This window comes from Pistacia vera, unplaced genomic scaffold (assembly GCF_008641045.1).
Source record: "Pistacia vera cultivar Batoury unplaced genomic scaffold, PisVer_v2 Contig583, whole genome shotgun sequence".
In the NCBI taxonomy this organism is placed as follows: Eukaryota; Viridiplantae; Streptophyta; class Magnoliopsida; order Sapindales; family Anacardiaceae; genus Pistacia; species Pistacia vera.
In genome coordinates this window covers 93,006-114,080 of record NW_022196427.1, presented here as the reverse complement: position 1 = coordinate 114,080, position 21,075 = coordinate 93,006, and the positions used below count along the sequence as shown (strand labels likewise).

At 32.4% G+C, this 21,075-nt stretch overlaps 1 protein-coding gene across 1 annotated transcript; it reads left to right on the top strand.

Annotated features, from left to right (window-relative positions):
• Window positions 1-7,408: 7,408 nt before the first annotated feature.
• On the top strand, window positions 7,409-9,450 carry LOC116109583 (linamarin synthase 2-like). The gene is made up of 2 exons (XM_031395811.1): window positions 7,409-8,008; window positions 8,459-9,450. The coding sequence occupies exons 1-2, from the start codon at window positions 7,501-7,503 to the stop codon at window positions 9,388-9,390; spliced, it is 1,440 nt and encodes a 479-aa protein (XP_031251671.1). The 5' UTR covers window positions 7,409-7,500; the 3' UTR covers window positions 9,391-9,450.
• Window positions 9,451-21,075: the final 11,625 nt, after the last annotated feature.

The following is a 21,075-nucleotide window of genomic DNA, read 5'->3' as shown; positions in this document are numbered from 1 at the left end:
CAGCAACAAAGTGCTGGAATGTCATGTGTGATTACCTACACATCGTCAACGGCAGACCAGGTGAGGCCTTACCCTCCCACGAGATGATCATAAATACGTGTTCAAACAATAACACCAAGATCGCCTCGAGAGATAACGATCCTATTTTTAATTAAATACAGGATTTCAAAGATGCTATAGCAATACACCTGATTTGAGTAATGTAAGGTAAGGTTTCCAAAATTATCAGCGGTACATATTGGTACTTTCAGTTGACATTCTTCAAAAGCTATCCTTGTCCTCTGCAGATTGAAGGACTTAGAGTTATTGCTTCAAATGTTGTGCTGCCAGTTAGGATTCCGCATTTCCTTAGAACCAGCGATAAGAGCTTGTGTGCCTTTAAAGAAATTGGTGCCTGCGGTATTTGGTTAATGGCATTGATTCTTGTACAACTCATTTAAATGCATCGCCTAAAATTCAAAGAATAAAATGTAACATTAATTACTAAGATGTGCTAATATATATATAGAATATTTTGTAAATTTTTTAATTAAAATAAAAAAATCATTACAATAAAATAATATATGACATAATTTTAAAAGTATATACTCATATAATTGGTAAATTCATGTTTAAACTTTGATATTATAATTATTAATATCAAACAAACCGAAATGAAATAGCTTTAGAATATGAAAGAACAAACTAATTCTTTCAAAACTAATACAAATAGATTGAAGGGAGAGAGTATCCACTCTAACTCAAATGCTAAACTAATTATCACTAGGTTCGTAATGAACTCTTAAGTTCATAACTTTCCACAATGGATCAAGTGTCCAAACATATTAGGATGAGTAAAATACAACTTACAAAAACTTATACAAGTCATCCATACAAAGTAACTAAATTCCCTATCGTTATTGAGCCATTAGTGTGTCGTTAGAAATTATAATATGACCGGTTAATGAATATTTAACAATGCCCATCTGTCGTGTTTTTTTTAACACAACTTAACAGTTGGGGGATTTATTATTTATAACTAAAACGGGACTTTGTTGTTTAATTATATCTAAGGGGGATTATTGTTATTAACCTTTTAAAAAATATTTTTTTCTTTACTGATAACACTAAAAAAAAAATATATACATAGGAACTTTTATCCATCCAAAAGAAAAAAATATATAACAGTATTTTCTTATATCACTTGCTGCGATTTTGTTTCAATTTTATAGTACAAGCTAACAATTAAAAAAAAAAAAAAGCCTCGCATGCCCCACCTCCTCCCACCTCATGTCATCCCTACCCTTATTGTAAACACATATATGACAAATGCTCCTAGTGGGGGGTGAATAGGAGATTAAAGAATTAATGCGGAATAAAAAAGATTGATTGTTAATTGATATATTTTGATCACCTTTAATGTAATTAATTGATGTGTGAGACAAGGTTAGGTAGACGCTATATGCCAACTTGAATAGCTCTTTGAATGAAGAATGATGTATTTGTGCACACACCTGTTGAATGCGAATTGGTCTTTGTTACAACTGCTTTTTGTTCTAATGGGTTTTTAATTATTAGACTAGACTAGTGTTAAAGATATTTGGTGTAATCCGCCGTCAAATGATAATACCTTAATAGTGGAAGTAGAAACCGTAGAAATTGGATTGAGATAACAATGGATTGATTATTGAATATAAATTGGATTATTATGGTAAATTGGATATCATTGTTTTGGTTCATTGGTTTTAATTCAATTGAATATTGGTTTTTGATAGTTTATTTTTATTTAGTATTAGTTCTTCAATTTTACTGAATTTATTAGTTTCATTAAGGCATGGTATATTAGGATTAATTGAATGCTTACAAATCTCTTCGGGATGACCTTGCAACTAGATATCGATTGTGCACCTTACGGGAACTAAAATTGTTCATCATGTGTTGGTTGGAAAAGCTGATGAATAAGCTAAATTTGAGGTGGAGCTCCGAGATAGCTTGAATTCAAGGTAGCTTGATATTCCATAAACCACAAAAAGAGCAGATGTTGAGGATCAAGTAGAGTTTGGGCAGATTCACATGGAAACATACCAAGTGCTCAAAGATAGAACAATGAAGACTTTTGAAACGACTCTGAGGTATGGTCATGCAGATCTCATTTCATGTGCATTGTCTTTTGCTAAAGAGATGGATGAAGATGGACCTGAAAGCTTTAAAGAGGCGGTGAGCTGTAGAAAGGAATCTTAGTGGTTGGGTTCCATGGTGGACTCATTGTTGAATGAGTCCTGCGTACTTGTAGCTAAACCACTAGACCAAATGAGTGGATTCTCAAGAAATTCGAGTGTTTTCCTAGAAGACAGAGATCATCTAGAAGTTAAGGATCTCCCAAGAAGAAGAAATCTCAATTTGTGTAGAAGATCGATATGGTGAAAGTAGAGGTAATGTAGGTGAGGTAGTGTAATGCCTGGAAGTAGTCACCTCGAAAGTTGTATCTCAGGTTTGATGATGAGTTTACGACCAGGAATAAGTATAGAAGAAGTATGAAACATTAGTTTGTGTTTATTTAAAGGTGATAGATAGTCATGTGGGAGTCTTTTTGCTTCTATATGTGAAAGACATGGTTATTGTATCCACTGGAAGTGGAGAGGTCTAAAAATTGGAAGAACAATTAAGGGACGTGAGATGAAGAATTTGAAAGCTACGAAGAAGATCTTAGGGATGGAAATTGAAAGGTGTCCAAAAACAAGAAATTAAAAGGTGTCCGAAAAACAGGAAATTGTTTATTTCTCATGAGAAGTATATCAACAACGTCTTAGAGAAGTTTGGTGTGGCAAGTTGTATACTAGTCTTGTCACCATTGGTAGCTTACTTTAAGTTATAATTAGATGAGTCGTTGAAGACAAATTCTTTATGCAAGTGTTATAGGTAGTTTTTTGTACTCTACGGAATTCAGTTTTTGCTGCAAGCTTGATGAAGTGGTTCATGTCTAAGTCTAGAAAATATTACTGGCAAGCTGTAAAATGGGTTCATTTATTTTAGAAGAAACTGTTTTGACGTACTCTATGAAATTGCTAGAGCGGATAGTGAGGAGCTTAGAGAATATGTTGGTTTTGAATTTGCAGGGGATCTTCATAAGAGAAGGTCTTTAACAGGTTACACATTTACACTATAAAAAACTTCTTCCTTCTTTATGTTCGCTTTCTTGGTTGTGCGATTGCCTTGTTGTGGCCAAATTCTATGTGCATTTGCCTTGTTTAACAACACTAATTTATAGGAATTTGAGTATTAACAAAAATCTGGGATGTATTGGTTCCTTTGAAGCAACCGAATTTTTTGTTTTGTGAAAGTCTTATTCCTTAAATACACATTTTAGCGATAGGTCCAAAGGGCTCATGTAGTGTGTATGTACCAGTTAACACTTTTCTACTAAGCATTATCTTTAAAGTTTTCTATTGATTTTAAGCATTATCTTTTCTATTGAACTTGTTGAGCCAATGTGACATTCAATTTTTCTACTGGGTTGTGAACCATTTTAAGATATGTAAATTTTACTTGACCCCACAAATTAAGTTAACGAGTTAAGTTCGGATAAGAAAATTTTAGCACGACAACCGGCACAATGCATCAATTATTATTGAGTCAAGATATAAACTAAAAAACATATGTAATTGCGGTACCCGAATTTCTCTAAGGGCATAATGATAAATTCTCTATATGATATTACTTGCCCATCAAGTGAAATATCAAATGGATATCCTTCAATAAAAGATATAGAATTACAATTAAATAGGGAATCAAGGTGAATAGGAAGTGAATGTGACAAGACATGATTCCTCCTAAAACTCCAAGAATCCTTCTACAACCTAAAATCCTATAGAGACAAGGAAAGCAACTCTCTTAAACCCTATTCTATTTCTTAATGATATAATCAAATATTCATACGAAAAAATTTGCACTTAGAGCATTCCGGATTGAAGCTGACTGTCGCCATTATTAGCCTCTAACCCTCACAGTCCCGCAAAAAGCCTTTTTTGTTTTCTTACGAGGTACAAATCAAGTTTTCTTATCAGGATAGAAATCAAAGACAGTAAGTCAATGGATCGAGGGTAGAATTGTGAAGCCATTGTGTTCTCAAGGGCAAGACGATCAACCCCAGTTTGGTGCGAATTTGGCATTAACAGTAATATTACTCAAACTCAAAATAATATTTAGTATTTAATATTATAACAAACTCTAATACAATTGAAATCGTTAAATATGTACAGTTAAACATCTGTATAGTGATACTCTATATAAGAATAACTTTTATGTAGTCATAAAATATTCTTTAAGATAATTATAAATAAAAATAAATTTTACATTATAATAATTTATAATTTTTCTAATTCTTATCTTAAGAAAATTGCCTCCACATACATAGTAATAATTATTTGTATATTACAACAAAAATATGTGTTATGTTATATTAAAGATTTAAGATGAAGTAAAATATTTATCTAAAGTTGTTTAGGATAATGATTTATGTTTTAGAGCTGTTACCACATCTTTTAACTTGTGGGGTATGTAATAACTCGTTAGTATGAACACCTTCTTGTTGAAGCTAAAATATTTTTAGCTTTTCAAGCATGTTTAGGGCTTCTTGGCATGAAACATTTTGTATTTCCGTACTATCGTCCTCAGGATTATTTCTTTTCTCTTCTTGTCTAATTGTGTACTGAAGTTGTCGAATTTAATTACTTAATTTTGCAATGACTCTATTATTATCCTCATCTACTTCATTTATAACTTGCAATTCATCGACATCAGATATCTTAGATATTATTGCTTGTGATACCTTAAGACCATGAGTATCTTCTAACCACTTCACAAGATCTTTTTGTTTCAAGTTGGGGTTTGAATCTTTAATTTTGCACAACTCAACACGAATATTTTTAGTCAATTGAGTTTGTGTATTAACTTTGGGCGGCATGGTTGATTTGCAAGAGGAAGAAGGAAATGTATCACTTGAATTGGTTGAACATTTTATTGAAAATCTGATTGAATAAGTTGAAACATAACAAACGTGTCTTTAGTAGGCTAATAATCATAATTCTACTAGGAAAAGTAAATAAAAAATCATAATACTACTAAAATAATGAATTAAAATCCTAATACCACTAAAACATGAATTGAAATCCTAATACTACCAAAATAAAAATTATAAAATAAGAAATAAAGTAATATTAAAAGTAAATAAAAAATCATAATACTACTAAAATAATGAATTAAAATCCTAATACATACTACTAAAATATGAATTATAAAGTAAGAAATTAAAACAATAATTTTTCTAATTGTACCTCTATTAAGTTATAATCTCTTTATAATAATAAATTAGTTTGATTCCACTGTTATAATTATAAAGGGTTTTACTATAGTATAGTTTCTAAACTTAATCACACAAATATGGTAATATGAAGTAATATTGTACTTTTCAATTGTTTTGTTTATTTCTCTTATTATTCAAAAAAGGCTACCTGTTTATTGCCGTAAATTGGATTTGAGTTATTTTTTAAATTTAACTTAAAGATTTTGTGTTAATTTAAAATTTCACTAAACTTTGACGTGTACTTGTTTTAAGTATCCAATAAATACAAAGACCTCGTAAAAGTCAAGGCAAATGGAAAATAATAATGATAAGTGAGAGGGTGTAGAATCTCTGGTTTGCTCGAGAGGTAGATTGGAATTTCACCCAAAAAAAAAAAATTAATAATATTGAGGAACTCTATCCCACCCACAAAAGAAATCGCTGTTTAGAAATTGTGTTTCCAATGCCTTTTTATATCCCTAAATGATATTAGTATTGTACCTATTTCTACTTTGTATTGTTATATATATTGCTCTTGATGTTAATATTACTATTATATTTGTTATTAATTCTAATTCTAATTATGATGGAAGGAAGCCCGGAGGGTGTTTATGTCTGTACACTGAAGATTTTGTTGAGATGACCCAAAATCTTCAAACATTCGTCAACTTCAAGGAAGAATTTTTTTATCTTTGGAAAAAGCTGTCCTTACCTGATAGTTGGAAAAACTACAGGCACTGAAAATTTCCTTGCCCACAATGTCGTAACCAACCAAGACTCTAGTACCACGATAATTCATTAGTGTTATGATGAGGACATAAATGTTAAAATATTTAATATATGGACACCCAATTCCAGGTACTTTGGCAGGCAGTGTCCCAAACGGCATGGCAGCTCCACTACGCTGACAAATTGAATGAGCTTAGCTAAACATGACATGGTTCACTTGGTTCTACATCAACCACGTATTTATTTTAACCAAATTGGTTTGCTTGCTAAATTCAAACTATTCACTGTTTGTCTTCACCGAGCGATAAAAAAAGAGATCCATATATTTTTAGAACCGAAAAAGATACAGCTATCGAAGGTTATATACTGAATTTATGCACCGAATAACATGATAAAATCTTGACCGTTGATTAATATTAAGTTAAAATTAATCAACGGTCAAGATTTTGTTACGTTATTCGATACATGAATTCGATGTATAATCTTCGGTAGCTGTAACATTACTCTTTCAGAACACTCTATGACATGATTGACGGCGGCGCTATGATTAGCAAACCAATAAATCCATCACACACGGCCACTAAAGGCAGATCATGCTTATCTTTGTTTCCAAATGTGGAAATCTTGTATAACTTTAAAGCATTACCGATTGAGATAATACAAAGATAAATGATATATATATAATTTCATTTAATCTAGTCAACACACCTGTCTCTATTCCTCTAAATTTTCATATATGGACAAACTTAGAGGTGGGTAGTGATGAGGAAAGAGAATTAGAAGAATCTCTAGGATATTAGAAAAAAAACAATTTGCTATTATGATCAACAATCTTATAAACTAGGATATTTTGTTTAATTTCCTTTTCATCAAATTATTAACAACACCTAAATAGTACTATTTATATATGTATTCAACTATCATATAACCATAGTATAAATAATTCCAACAAGTAAAATAAATTATTTGATAATAATGATCAAAATTTACACAAGAAGATATCTATTTTCTCGTTCCGAAATAAGAAAAAGATTATATTATGAAAAACAAAATTCTCAAATTGAAGTCTATCATATAGGATAAAAAAGAGTTCTGAACTAAGCATGTGTTTTACAGTTCCATTTGTTCTATAAGCATGTTACAATTACAAATTATCTATAATGGAAATTATAAATATAGATATATAAAATGTAATAAGACATATAATTTTGTTAAAAGGGAACAAATTACATAACCCGACTACACCGATTTCCCATATGATGGGGTAGCGACCTAGAAATACTCAAACATACTGTAGTTAGTTGTGTATAAACTGATGTCTAAACTACTAAATATAAAAATTATTGAGATTGATGTTCAACAACAAACAAATGAATTAATCCAAATCAGCTACTTAAGTCTCCATAATTCTCGATATTGAATCCATACGAGAATTGCGTGATTTGATAAAGATGGAACCAAACCAAGAAACAAAAACCCATCTAGTCTGTGTTCCATATCCATCTCAAGGCCATGTTACTCCCATGATGCAACTAGCCAAACTTTTTCACTCAAGAGGTTTTCATATAACCTTTGTCAACACTGAATTCAATCACAGACGTTTAATCCGCTCCAAGGGTCCGGACTCCGTTAAAGGCTTACCCGATTTCCGGTTTGAAACCATACCAGACGGACTGCCACCTTCTGATCGTGATGCAACTCAATATGTTCCGGGTTTGTGTGATTCTACACGAAAGAATTGCTTGGCTCCATTTTTAGAGCTGATTTCTAAGTTAAATTCATCAGCAGAAGTTCCCCCAGTTACTGGCATAATTTCGGATGGAGTCATGAGCTTTGCTATTAAGGCCGGGGAACTATTTGGTATACCGGAGATTCAGTTTTGGACAGCCTCAGCCTGTGGCTTCATGGGATATTTGCAGTTTACTGAACTTATCAAAAGAGGCATAGTTCCATTCAAAGGTGTGTTTCATTTAAGATATCTACAATTTTTCTTATAACTTGATCATGCATAAATATTAATACTTTTGTTTGGATCAGTAAGGGAAGAACTAGGATTTGGTTTGCTAACACCAAATATCACTTTTCTTTGCAAAAGAAAGGAGACAATAAGATTTAAAAAAGAGGGTCATTGCGAATTAGATTTCATTTCAATTTAGTCATATAATCATATAGTTGTTACTTCTACCATATGTTAAAATTATTTTATGTCATTATAACTTTCAAAATCTGATGCATAATTAATGTCTGATAGGCTCTGTTATGCTGATATCTAAAACGCAAGTTTCTTTGATTCTGAGGGGATTAATTGGTTTCCCGGTCATATAACTTTATGTCACCTCATTTTACTACTTAACAATTTTATGGCCTACAAAATATCTGACCCATCATTTCAAAATTATTGTAATTCAGATGAAAAATTCCTTAGTGATGGCACTCTAGAAACACAGATTGATTGGGTACCTGGAATGAGCAACGTTCGGTTCAAGGACTTGCCAAGTTTTGCCAGAAACACTGATCTCAACGAGACTATGTTCGATTTCATGGGATCAGAAGCACAAAACTGTTTAAAATCTTCTGCAATTATATTCAACACTTTTGATGAGTTTGAACAAGAAGTATTAGAGGCTATTACCTCCAAATTCCCCAACATTTACACAATAGGTCCACTTCCCCTGCTCTGTAGGCACGTCCCTGATAGCAGTTTCAAGTCATTTACATCAAGCTTGTGGAAGGAAGACTCGGAATGTCTTAAATGGCTTGACAAAAGGGAACCAAATTCAGTTGTATACGTTAATTATGGTAGCGTGACTGTGATGACTGACCAACACTTGAAAGAATTCGCATGGGGTCTGGCAAATAGTAAGCACCCATTTTTATGGATTGTTAGGCCGGATGTGGTGATGGGTGATTCTGCTGTTTTACCTGAAGAATATTTTGAAGAGATCAAAGATAGAGGACTTATAGCAAGTTGGTGTTCTCAAGAACAAGTGCTCACACACCCATCAGTTGGTGTTTTTCTAACACATTGTGGGTGGAATTCTACACTAGAAAGCGTATGTGTCGGCGTGCCTGTGATTTGTTGGCCTTTCTTCGCTGACCAACAAACGAATTGTCGCTATGCTTGCACAACTTGGGGCATTGGCATGGAAGTCAATGAAGATGTAAAGCGTGATGACATTGAGGCTCTTGTTAAAGAAATGATGCAAGGAGATAAAGGAAAGCAAATGAGGCAAAAGGCTCAAGAATGGAAACAGAAAGCAGAAGCAACAACAGATATTGGAGGGCAATCTTATAATAATTTTAATAGATTGATTAAGGAGGCTCTCCATCATCGTAACTAACAAAACTACGTGGGCATGTCCTGGTTATACGCAATGAATGTGCACTACTTTTATGTGTCATCCGATGTATTATTATTCTCAAATTCACTCGTTTGTTGTGTTTCAAGACTTCCTATGTATTATTATGAAACCGAAGAATTGAAAATAAGGTACTAAATTGTGGGTGCATGCAAACTGGTTTATATTTATCAAGCGAATTCAATAGATTGTCTTTAAATAGGGACAATCAAGGGCTGTGAGGTTGAGCCTCGGTATGCTCTCCCAACACAGCTTAACCCACGGTATGTTCCCTCAGTCAAGGGATCGTGCTGGAAATTTTAAATCTTGGTCAACTCAATTGGCGCATTCTTTAAATTTTTTATGTATTAATATTAAATTTAATAAAAACAAATTAAAAAAAATTAATGAGATTGGCTCTTTATCCAGGGGTGGGCGGTTCTAGGTACCTACCCTTTTTTTGGAGGAATAAGAACCCGTCGATTCCTTTGATTTGGAACCGGAATCAAAACCGATGATTTCGATTTCTAAAAACTTGGAAATGAAACCTGTTACAGGTTTTGGTTCCAGTTCCAAGTACCAGAAAAAATATTAATTACCCCCATATTTAAAAAAAATAATAAATAAACCCTTATAAATTAATGATACCCCGAAAGTTTTTTGAAATGACAAATACACCCTACAAACTTTACAAAAATTACAACTATTCCAATATCCATTTCAACCTCCCAAAATTAAAATTACATAACACTTTGAAACTTTAAATAACACAAGTACAACAACATAATAACATATCAACTATCAAGTTTCACCCTCCCAAAATTAAAATTACATAACACATTAAATAACACAATAACATCACATAATAAGTTAATAACATATCAATTTTCATCCTCCCAAAATTAAAATTATGTAACATTTTAAATAACACAAGTACAACAACATGATAACATATCAAGTTTCATCCCCAAAATTTGCAGTGGTAATAGCGACAACAAAAAAGAAAAGAAAAGAAAAAAGGAAGTCAATTAGTAATTTAGTATGTTAAAAAATTGAATAAAACTATATTAACTAAATGAAAATATAAGACATTGATATTAATAAGTTACCTAAATCATAAGTCTCTGCATCCACCAAGTAATCTTCAAAAGGAGTAGGTGTGGGTGCACATCTTAACAAATCTTGTGTACAAATTAACGCTTGTATAGACAACACCCGGAGATAAAGAACTCTGAAATTGATCAAATACATGACCCAATATACTGAAAGTTGACTCGAAAGCAACTGTAAACACTAGAATTGCAAAGACATCTCTTGCCATATGCGAGAGAACCTTATTCTTTCCTTTATTTGATTTCCACCAATCCAAGATACTCAACTCACACTTCAAGGGTTCACGTTTCTCCTCAAGGTACCGCTCTAACTCTGAATTGTTAACATCAAGTACCCCTATATCCATCTCCTCCAAAAATGTGTCCTTGACAAGGTGATACTTAACAGTAAGCATTAGGAAGCAACAACACCATCTAAAGATTGATTAGTTCCCATTGGTGGAAAGGAACTGGAAGCTTGACTTTGTTCTACACTTGAGGCAAGTCGGTCATAAAATCCAAACAATCGTTCTAATACATCTCTCAAAATTGTAGTCATCATTTCAGCTTTTTCCAAGTCATTAGCGTAAATCTTTTTATAGCATCAGCTCACATATATCATCTTATACCAAGGATCTAATATCGTCGCAATCAGCACCATCACATTGGTTTTGTCAAGACTCTCATAATACTTGTCAAACTTCTCTCTCGTTTTCTTAAACATGCTGTGAAGACAAGGATTAAGGTCGTTCTCCCAATCATTCAAAGTAAAGACAATGGAAACTATCTCATTAAAATAATTGTTAGAAGTCACATATTTTGTCCTTGACATCCTTTTAGTAGCTTTGAAAAACATTTCCAAGAATTTGGCAAACACAATTGCTTTTTCCTAATCATAAGCCGAAGGAGTTTCATGTGACAAATCAATAGCAAAGTTGGGGTCCTCATCTTCCAACCTCTAAAAAGCTTTCCTGAATTTTATTGCAATATCTAACATGAGATAAATGGAGTTCCATCTAGTGGCCACAGCTAGACACACACCACCTTTATAAGTTATTTTTTCCTCTTTCACACATCTTTCAAATGCTAAAGCTCTACCAGGAGAACTCTTCACATATTTAACTGAACTATGGATACGACTAATATTATCCTTTACCTCACTAAGACCATCCCTCACAATCAAATTCATAATATGAGCAATGCATCTCATATGAAAATATTGACCATTCATAATTAAGACATTCCTATCCACCAATCTATCCTTCAAGTAATTGATTACCACATTATTAGCACTAGCATTATCCATCGTTAAAGTAGACACATGATCTTCAATACCCCATTCAAGAATGCATTTCTCTTCCATTTTCCCTATCTCCGTACCTTTGTGACTACTAATGGTCACAAAACTCAGAATCCTCATATGTAACTCCCAGTTCTCATTAATAAAGTGAATAGTGAGACATCAATAGCTATAGTTCTAAATGGAAGTCCATATATCAGTTGTTAGAGCAATCCTAGACTTTAGAGAACTCAGCTGTTTTTTTAATGAAATCTTCTGACAATTGTAAATCTTCAAACAATCCCTAGCCACTGTATAACAGGAAATATGCTTCCATAAAGGTTGCAATGAACTTACATATTTCCTAAAACCTGGCCGCTCCACCTTTGTAAATGATTTTTCATCAATAGTTATCATCTCAGCAAGCAGTTGCCTAGAGACCTCTTGACTAAATCTCCAAGTGGTAACCATACTACATTCCTTGTTATCTTCTTTGTTTGTGCTTCTAAAAGATGAGAGAATTGTCTGGCTTTTATCAGCATTGTGGGGGTATTTCTTACAACTTGATAAATGCTTGTGCATAGATGAAGTTTCATTAGTCACACTGTATGCCAAGAACTTCTCACAATAGAAATACTTCATCTAGCAAAAGGCTTGCATAACATAGATAGCCAAATACTTGAAGGTGAAATATGTGGAGGTTTGTGATATAATATTTAAAAGGGTGATTGGAGGTAGGAAGTCTGTTGAGAATATAAGTAGAGGCCAAGATACATTCTCCCCAAAAAATGGCAGGTATGTGAGATTGAAATTTTAATGTTATGGCTATATTAAGGATGTGTCTATGCTTTCTCTCTACAATGTCATTTTGTTGAGGGATATAAGGGCAAGAACTTTCATGAATGATTCCATGTGAATTGAGAAAAGTTGTAAAATCATTGCTAAAAAATTCAATACCATTGTTTGCCCTGATTCGTTTGATGGTAACACCAAATTGATTGCTAATCATGAAGACAAAATTTTTGAAAATAAGAAATGTATCAGATTTAACAGTCATCAAATATGTCCATGTGGCATGACAATGATCATCCATAAGAGTTAAAAAATATTTAAAGCCATTATAAGTGGAATGTTTTAAGGACCCCATATATCAATATGAACTAAATAAAAAATGTAATTAGTAGAAGAAATGCTAGTAGGAAAAACTTGTCTGCATGGCTTAGCCAAAGGGCAAGTTTTACAATATGAAATAACATCTTTGACAAATAGGTCATGTAAAGAAGAAATTGGTTTCAACCTATAGAAGCATGACCTAGTCTATGATGTCATATTACACTAAAAATAGAATTATATGCAGTAATGATTTTATTGTAAGATGAAAACAGACTAAAACTTTGTTGTTTAATCAGATAGTACAACCCATGGTGCGCTTTACTAATCGCTATTGTCGATCCATTCCATAAGTCCTAAAACAGACAAAATTTTGGGGAAAAATGACATGGACACTATTATCTTTACAAAACTTAGAGATGGATAACAGATTGTATTTAAATTGTGGTATAAAAATGACTCTATGTAACATAAGATTTGGAGATAGACAAACATCACCAGTATGAGTGACCAAAACAGATAAACCATTTGGCAATCGAACATTATGATGTATGGAAGAAATAATATGGTTTAACATTATTCAAGCAATAGAAATCACATGTCATATATATGTTCATTAGCCCCGGTATCTAAGATCCAAGCACTACTCAAGACAGAGGCCCTAAGAGAAACAAAAGTACCTGCAACATTGGTTGAGATATCAATACCTTGCACAACATTCGCAATGATAGGAGATTTATCTTTCCCCAAGAGTTGCAAAATTTCTTGATACTGTGTAAGAGAGAAGATTGAGTTACTGACAGTTGCAAAAGGTTGTGAAGGTTGAGGTGAAATTGAAGATTGCTCCTCTAATGTGTAGACAGTATTATGAGCTGTGGGCGATTTATTGGTTTTCTTATTCCTGTTCCTCTGTTGATTATCAAGATAGCTATGAAGCTTCTAGCAAAAATCAATTTTGTGGTTCTTCAAATGACAGAAATCACATTGCATCATTTTCTTCTTAAAGAGATTATCTCTGTTACTCATATTAGATGAATGGGTGATAGTGTTTTGAGTAAGAAAAGCCGCAGCATTAGACTAAGTTTGGACAGAATGGGTGATTCCCTCAGTTTTTCTTCCTGAATAAGCATACCAACCATATTCATCGAAGGCAAAGGATTCATTAAAAGAGTAGAACTGTGAATAGCGACATATCCTTCATTCAATCCCATCAAAAATTGCATGACCTTTTGAGTTTTCTCATGTTCTTTATAGATGGTAGAAGAAGCGCAGGTGCAAGTTGGGGTAGGTACCATAGATTAATATTCATCCCAAAGAACCTTCAATTTCATATAATAAACAGAAATTGAGTTTGAACTTTGCTGCATTGTGGCAATTTCTTGCATAATTGGGTATATTCTTGAACCATTGATTTTGTCAGAAGTCTCCTGAAGAACTTGCCAGATCGTCACAACACTGGTCCCATAGATGACCCTAGCCACTAGATCTTTAGAAATAGAATTCATGATCCAAGACATTACTGTAGCATTGCTGTGATCCCATTGTTGTGCTTGGAGAAGATCAATAGGATGTTCAATGGTTCCATCAATAAACCCTAATTTGTTCTTCGCAAGTAATGCGATCTTCATTGCGTGACTCCACGTACTATAATTGTCACTGCCAGTCAAAATTTGACTTACAATCTGACTTCCCAGAGTGTCCGAAAGATGTATGTACAATGAATTTTTGTAATAGGTGGCCAAGATTGTAGCATGAAAGGTTCTAGAGTAGTGAGATTCCATTATTGAGAAAAGTTTCCAAGAAGAAAAATTGGGAATTGATTGAGTGAAAACAAAAGAATACAAATTGATTTAGTCTCGATTTTGAAACAAAGTAGCAAAAATTTAGTGGTTTAGACCCAAGATTGAAAACTCTAATACCATGTTAGAAACAGTGCATAGGTCCTAGGGAGAATAAAGAAGAATCAGGAAGACGGAGTTTCATTTAATCAAGTCTTCTATTTTACAACTAATGTCGTTGTCTTAAATAACTAATCACTATGATCAATTACATTGAGACATTTGGACTTACTATTCGCTAACCTGTATTTTAAAAATATTTATGCCCTATGATTAGATTTACCTAGTAATGTAGTTAAATATAAATGAATGCGCGGAATCATGTGAAGAATTAATAATTGCGCACTGCCGAAGAAAGCAATATTTTACAAGCTGGACCTGATTGAAAGATGAGGCATGGTTGATGAATGATGAACATATTCCGGTTCACGTATCTCACATGCTCTAATATTTACAAATTATCTTATTAAAAGATAAAACTAATAATGCCCACTGAAATTGGCAACTCTGATTGGGACAAAGCTCAAATTTGATGCTGAGGTAGAGATAAAATGTTTTCATATGTAACAGAAATCGAATAAATAATTCTACACTATTGTACTAGAGATGAGATATGGTCTTGTCATTTCAGCTATTAATTATCACTAGAGAGTCCTGTAATTTAGTGATATTTAATAGCTAGATGATGACAGTATGAGTGTATGACAGACACATGCTCCTATAAGCAACTCGTACAGGCATGCGTATTAATTAGCAGCCCCACTAACTTATAGTTTTGAGAAAGTTGGAACATTACGGGATTAAAAAAAATCAAAGGTTTAAAAACATAAATAAATTTAGCACGTTTAGAAATGGAGTATAATATAATATTCTATTAAACAAATCCATTGGCCAGTGAGAATTCAAATCATCAAAGGGCATCCATTAACAAAAATACAAAATTATTTTATGGGAATTAAGTATCTTGTTCTACCCCACTGATTCCCAAGTCAAACACTTCTCCACACCAGATTAAGACTTAGCTAAATTTAACTGTAATAAGGACAGTTCAGTAATAAGATATGTTTAACTAAATGAAAAAACAATTATCACGAATTAATCTCTTGCAATTTTCTCTTATAGCAGCCAAATAATGAAACTCTTCTCTGCCACCAATCCATATTACTAACAAATTGCCAATGAGCAATGACGGAACTATAACTGTTCTAAAACCTAAGACTAATTCCCTATAACATAATTGGTGATGCAAGTTCAAATTATATTAAAATTAATATATATATTTTTATAATATGACCTCCCCTATTAAGTTATTGAATACTATTATATGTACAAAGTTTTCTTTATATATAATGATGTGATGCAAAGTTTGTATACAAACTCAATTTTATAAATACTAATTAAGATAGACGAACGATATAGTAATAAAAAAGTAATATCACCTAAGTTTGTATATGTAATTTATATATTTAACACCACTCAACATGAAATGATTAGATATCGAATATATTTTATAGTTACTGATCTACTATAGTAACAATTTCTTTATAGATTTATCTCTATTGAAAAATAAATAAAAATTGTGCTATAAAAATTATAGAACTAGGATTTGTGAGTTAAAAATTATAAAGTTAGCAAGGTATTCAATGAAGATGCTTGCTAGTTGAGAAAATATCCTTTTGCTTTTGTACGTGGTTTAAATATTTTTGTTTTAATTTTGGTATCATTTGTTTTTCTTTTTTTTTTTTTTTTTTTTTGAGAATGTGACGCAACGAGTTAACGTAACAACAAAGATAGCATTCGACTATACCTTTAGAATTGATAAATAAATCTCAATCACCAAAACTTAAGTCATAAAATTTGAAGTAAAATCTGAATAATCATTGAATAATTTCCAAAACAAATAAAATGTTTATATGGGGTGATGACAACCAACCCTTATAAGACTCCCAATCAAACAAGGAAATAAAATCCTAATTAAACACGCAAATTAATTAAAAGAATAAATCCTGATTGTTGACTAATTATAAAATAAGAAATTACTCTAAATAAAATAGGAAAAAGGCTCATATAATTTAAACAACCCCGAAACATGCGGAAACAGTAGATTTTGGCCTTGAAAATGACCCCTAATCGGAGGACAAGGTTGCCATGACATTAGGCTCGAAACGAATTTTCCGTTGATATTTTTACGGGTCCCATAACTTCTCCCGAATCAAAAGTTATGAATGTTTTAAGTTTATTTGTCTACGTTTGGGCTTTTGATGCTCGACCCTCACCAGGAATTCATCTATTAGAAGTTTTACATCAGAAAGAATGAGTGGAATTAGTGTAGATGGACTATAAGTATCAGTAATATTTTTTTCTTTTATTGAGAGGAATTTGTATGTAAATTGTATTCTAACTACTACCGGAAATTGCATGCATGTATAGAATAGGTAGAATTGTATTTTTTTTGTTAAATTGAAAGGGTTTTTCTATCTTTCGTTTGGTAGAATTAATTCAATTTTATAAAAATTATTTTCTTACTATTTTCTGATTTTATATCTATTATAAAACCAGGGAAATTGTTTTGAAATATCTTCTGAATAAGACAAGAAGGATAATATGGTACTTGCATAAAGTTGTCAGTTCAGTAACAGGATATGTTTAACTAAATGAAAGAACAATTATCACGAATTAATCTCTTGCAATTTTCTCTCATAGCAACCAAATAATGAAACTCTTCTCTGCCACCAATCCATACTACTAACAAATTGCCAATGAGAAATGACGGAACTATAATTGTTCTAAACCTACGACTAATTTCCTATAACATAATTGGCGGTGCAAGTTCAAATTATATTAAAATTAATATATATTTTTTATAATATGGCCTCCCCTGTTAAGTTATTGAATACTATTATATGTACAAAGTGTTCTTTATGTAAACTCTTTCATATTGTTGGGGATTGACTAACACATTTCGGTGTTAAATTATCCATTTTAACATGCAACGGAAGTATTATCAAGTTGTTTAAGAGATTTTCAATTTTTAACCACACCAAACACAAGTGCAAAAAGTAAAGAATACAGCCATATACATGGTTCGACTAAATCCACTTTTAGCCTACATCCATGGGACCTTGTCTAGATTGAAGCAAATCCACTAATTAACAAACATTACAATATATAGTTCAAAGTTGATCTAAAATATAGTAAAAAGAACTCCCTGTTTAACTTTACACTTAGCACCACACTCTGAATCTCTAATGTCTTGTTGTACCACAGATCTCTTCACACCAGCTTCACTCTTAGAAAACGCTTGAGCTTCAACCAAGCTTCAATCGTTGAAGACACGCTCCAACATCAGCAAAGGAGCCATGTTCCAGTTGCCATTCAATAATGAAGATAAACAAGAAAGTTTCTAGCATAAACCCATATAAAAGAATCCAACCATGAACAACTCTCTGTAAAGTTCAGAGCACCAACGAAATTTATATTCAGGTTCAAAAAGAAAAAACAAACAAGGAAGAAGATGAACTTCCTTTTAGCTCAACAAAGATGAAGGATGATAAGCGTTTAGCACAAAAACATATGGGGAACCTTTACGGAAAAAACTCTCTAAAAGTTTCAGAGCACAAGGCAAAAACAAACATAAAGGTTAGTTCACAAATGAGCAAGAATGATGAAGATATAGACTAATTTCGTGCTCCCCAATTCTTGTCAAGTCAGCAAACAAGACTTGACATATGTTGGTCCAGAAATGGAAAATATTCTATCTATCTTTTGGGACCACAACCAAAAGGGAAAAATGTTGATTTTCCCTGGACCACAAGAGGATATTGGGACACCTGTAAGTGGTCTTCATGATAGCACAACAGATGGGAAAAAATATCTCAACTGATAAAGATAAAAACGCAATTTGTGCAAAATGAGTCAGATATGCGATGCTAGCACAGCAGAAAAGTGTGCGCACACACGAATTGAAAAAGCAAAAAGACATAAGTCTGACATAGCTGAACATGTGGAGGACAAAAACAATTCAAACTTTTTGTTGGACCACAAACATATCTTTTCTCTTTCTTGGGGGACCACAAACAAAGTCTTACAACCTTTTAGGGGAATTGTGCTACAAAAATTATAGAACTAGGATTCGCGAGAAAAAAATATGAAGTTAGCAAGGCATTCAATGAAGATGCTTGCTGGTTGAGAAAATATCTTTTTGCTTTTGTAGGTAGTTTAAATATTTTTGTTTTAATTTTGGTATCAAATATATATATATATTTAGAATGTGATGCAACGAGTTAGCGTAACAACAAGGATAACACTGACTATACCTTTAAAATTGATAAATAAATCTCAATCAAAGAAACTTGGGTCATAAAGTTTGAAGTAAAATCTACATAATTTCCAATACGAATAATATGTTTATATAGGGTGGTGAAAACCAACCCTAACAAGAGTTCCAATCAAACAAGGAAATAAAATCATAATTAAACACACAAATTAATTAAAAAAACAAATCTTGACTGTTGACTAATTATAAAATAAGAAAGGACTCTAAATAAAATAGGAAAAACACACGGAAAACTTAAACGACTCCAAAACATGCTGAAACAGTGGATTTTAGCCTTGAAAATGACCCCCACCCAAAGGACCAAGTTGTCATTCATGACGTTAGACTCGAAGCGAACTTTCCGTCGGTCCTGTAACTCTTCTCGGATTAAAAGTTATGAATGTTTTAAGTTTGTCTATCCACGTTTGGGCTTCTAATGCTCGGCCCACTCTAGGATTTCAGCCGCTATAGATTCTACGTTAGAAAGAATGAGTGGAAGTGTAGATGGACGGTAAGTATCAATAATATTTTTTCTTTTATTGAGAGGAATTTGTATGTAAATTGTATTCTAACTACCTCCGGAAATTGCATGCATGTATAGAATAGGTAGAAGTGTAATTTTTTGTTAAATTGAAAGGGTTTTTCTATCCTTCGTTTAGTAGAATTAATTCAATTTTATAAAAATTATTTTGTTACTATTTTCTACAGTGGTGAATCCAGGAATTTCACTCGATGGGGGCAAAAAATAAACAAAACAAAAAAATTAAAACCAATCATAACCATACTTTTTTTTAATTACGATGAGCTTCAACAAAAAGTTATAAGATACAAATAAATATCTTTAAAAAATAAAACAATTTTTGTAAAAATAAAATAAATTTTCTACAATTGTCCTCAACAAGTTTCATATTTTGAAAACGTTGGACAATCATCTCATCATCAATTGTATCAAATACATCTTTCTCAATATAATTACTAAGCAATCATTCATCCATTAATCTCCCATTTGATTGCGTAACCGACTTTTTACAAGATTCATTGCAGAAAAAAACTCTTTCAACAGTTGCAGTCACAACTGGTAAAACCAATGCAAGTTTCACAAGCTTATACACCAACGTATACAAAATATCCTTTTTAAACCAAATTCTTTGTAACTCAGCAAATTCATCACAAGAACGCATGGTTATAACATAAGTCTCAGTTTGGTTCTCAAGTACCATCAACTCAAGTGTAGAAAAATCAAATAGATAAAACTGGTCAAACCCATTATTTCCTCTCTTCTCTTTTTCCCTTTCCTTTGCTTTTTCTTCCCTTCTTCTTTACGGGGTTTTCTCTCTTCTTCTTTATTTTGGGCGAACAATCCACTTTATATATAAAACAGCTTCTTTGAATTATGAACCTGTCCCAAAATTCTTTTATTCACCATGACCCCGCCACATTAACTTTTTGTTATAAAAATACCTAGATTTCTCTCCTTAGTTACATGTAAACCCATCAGTTCTTATTCTTTTCATTTTCATTTCCAATAAAACTTTTAAAAACTAACAAATCCTTTTACATAAAAATAAAAATCACAAAAAATATATAATATATATATTAGGATTAAAAATAGGGTTTTACAAAAACAAAATCCAAACGTACTGTAGGTGTCGTTTCATTCCCAAAATCTCAAAATTCTTTACGGACAAAATTACATATAAAATAAATATGAACTCTGAAATTTTTTAAAAATTGAGTGGGACCGTGGTCCTCACATGTCATTCATTGGATCCGCCATTAATTTTCTGATTTCATATCTATTACAAAACCAGGGAAATTGTTTTGAAATATCTTCTGAATAAGACAAGAAGGTTAATATGGTACTTGCATAAAAAGTTGTGTCAGATCAATATTGATATCAATGTCCTTTATCTTAAGGGCGAAAGTGTTTGTTTCGAGAATCATTGGGGATGAGAGTAGACTAACTAAACTACAAGGGTAAATATGTCATCCCGAATCACTGATCTGCTCTATAAAGTTCAAACTTCTGGGGAAACCCAACACAGGTCCTGAACT

Excerpts from the sequence above, each read along its gene's own strand:
- LOC116109583 (XM_031395811.1), top strand. The coding sequence starts at position 7,501 with ATGGAACCAAACCAAGAAACAAAAACCCATCTAGTCTGTGTTCCATAT. Across the intron at positions 8,009-8,458 it reads AGGCATAGTTCCATTCAAAG|ATGAAAAATTCCTTAGTGAT; the intron begins GTGTGTTTCATT and ends ATTGTAATTCAG.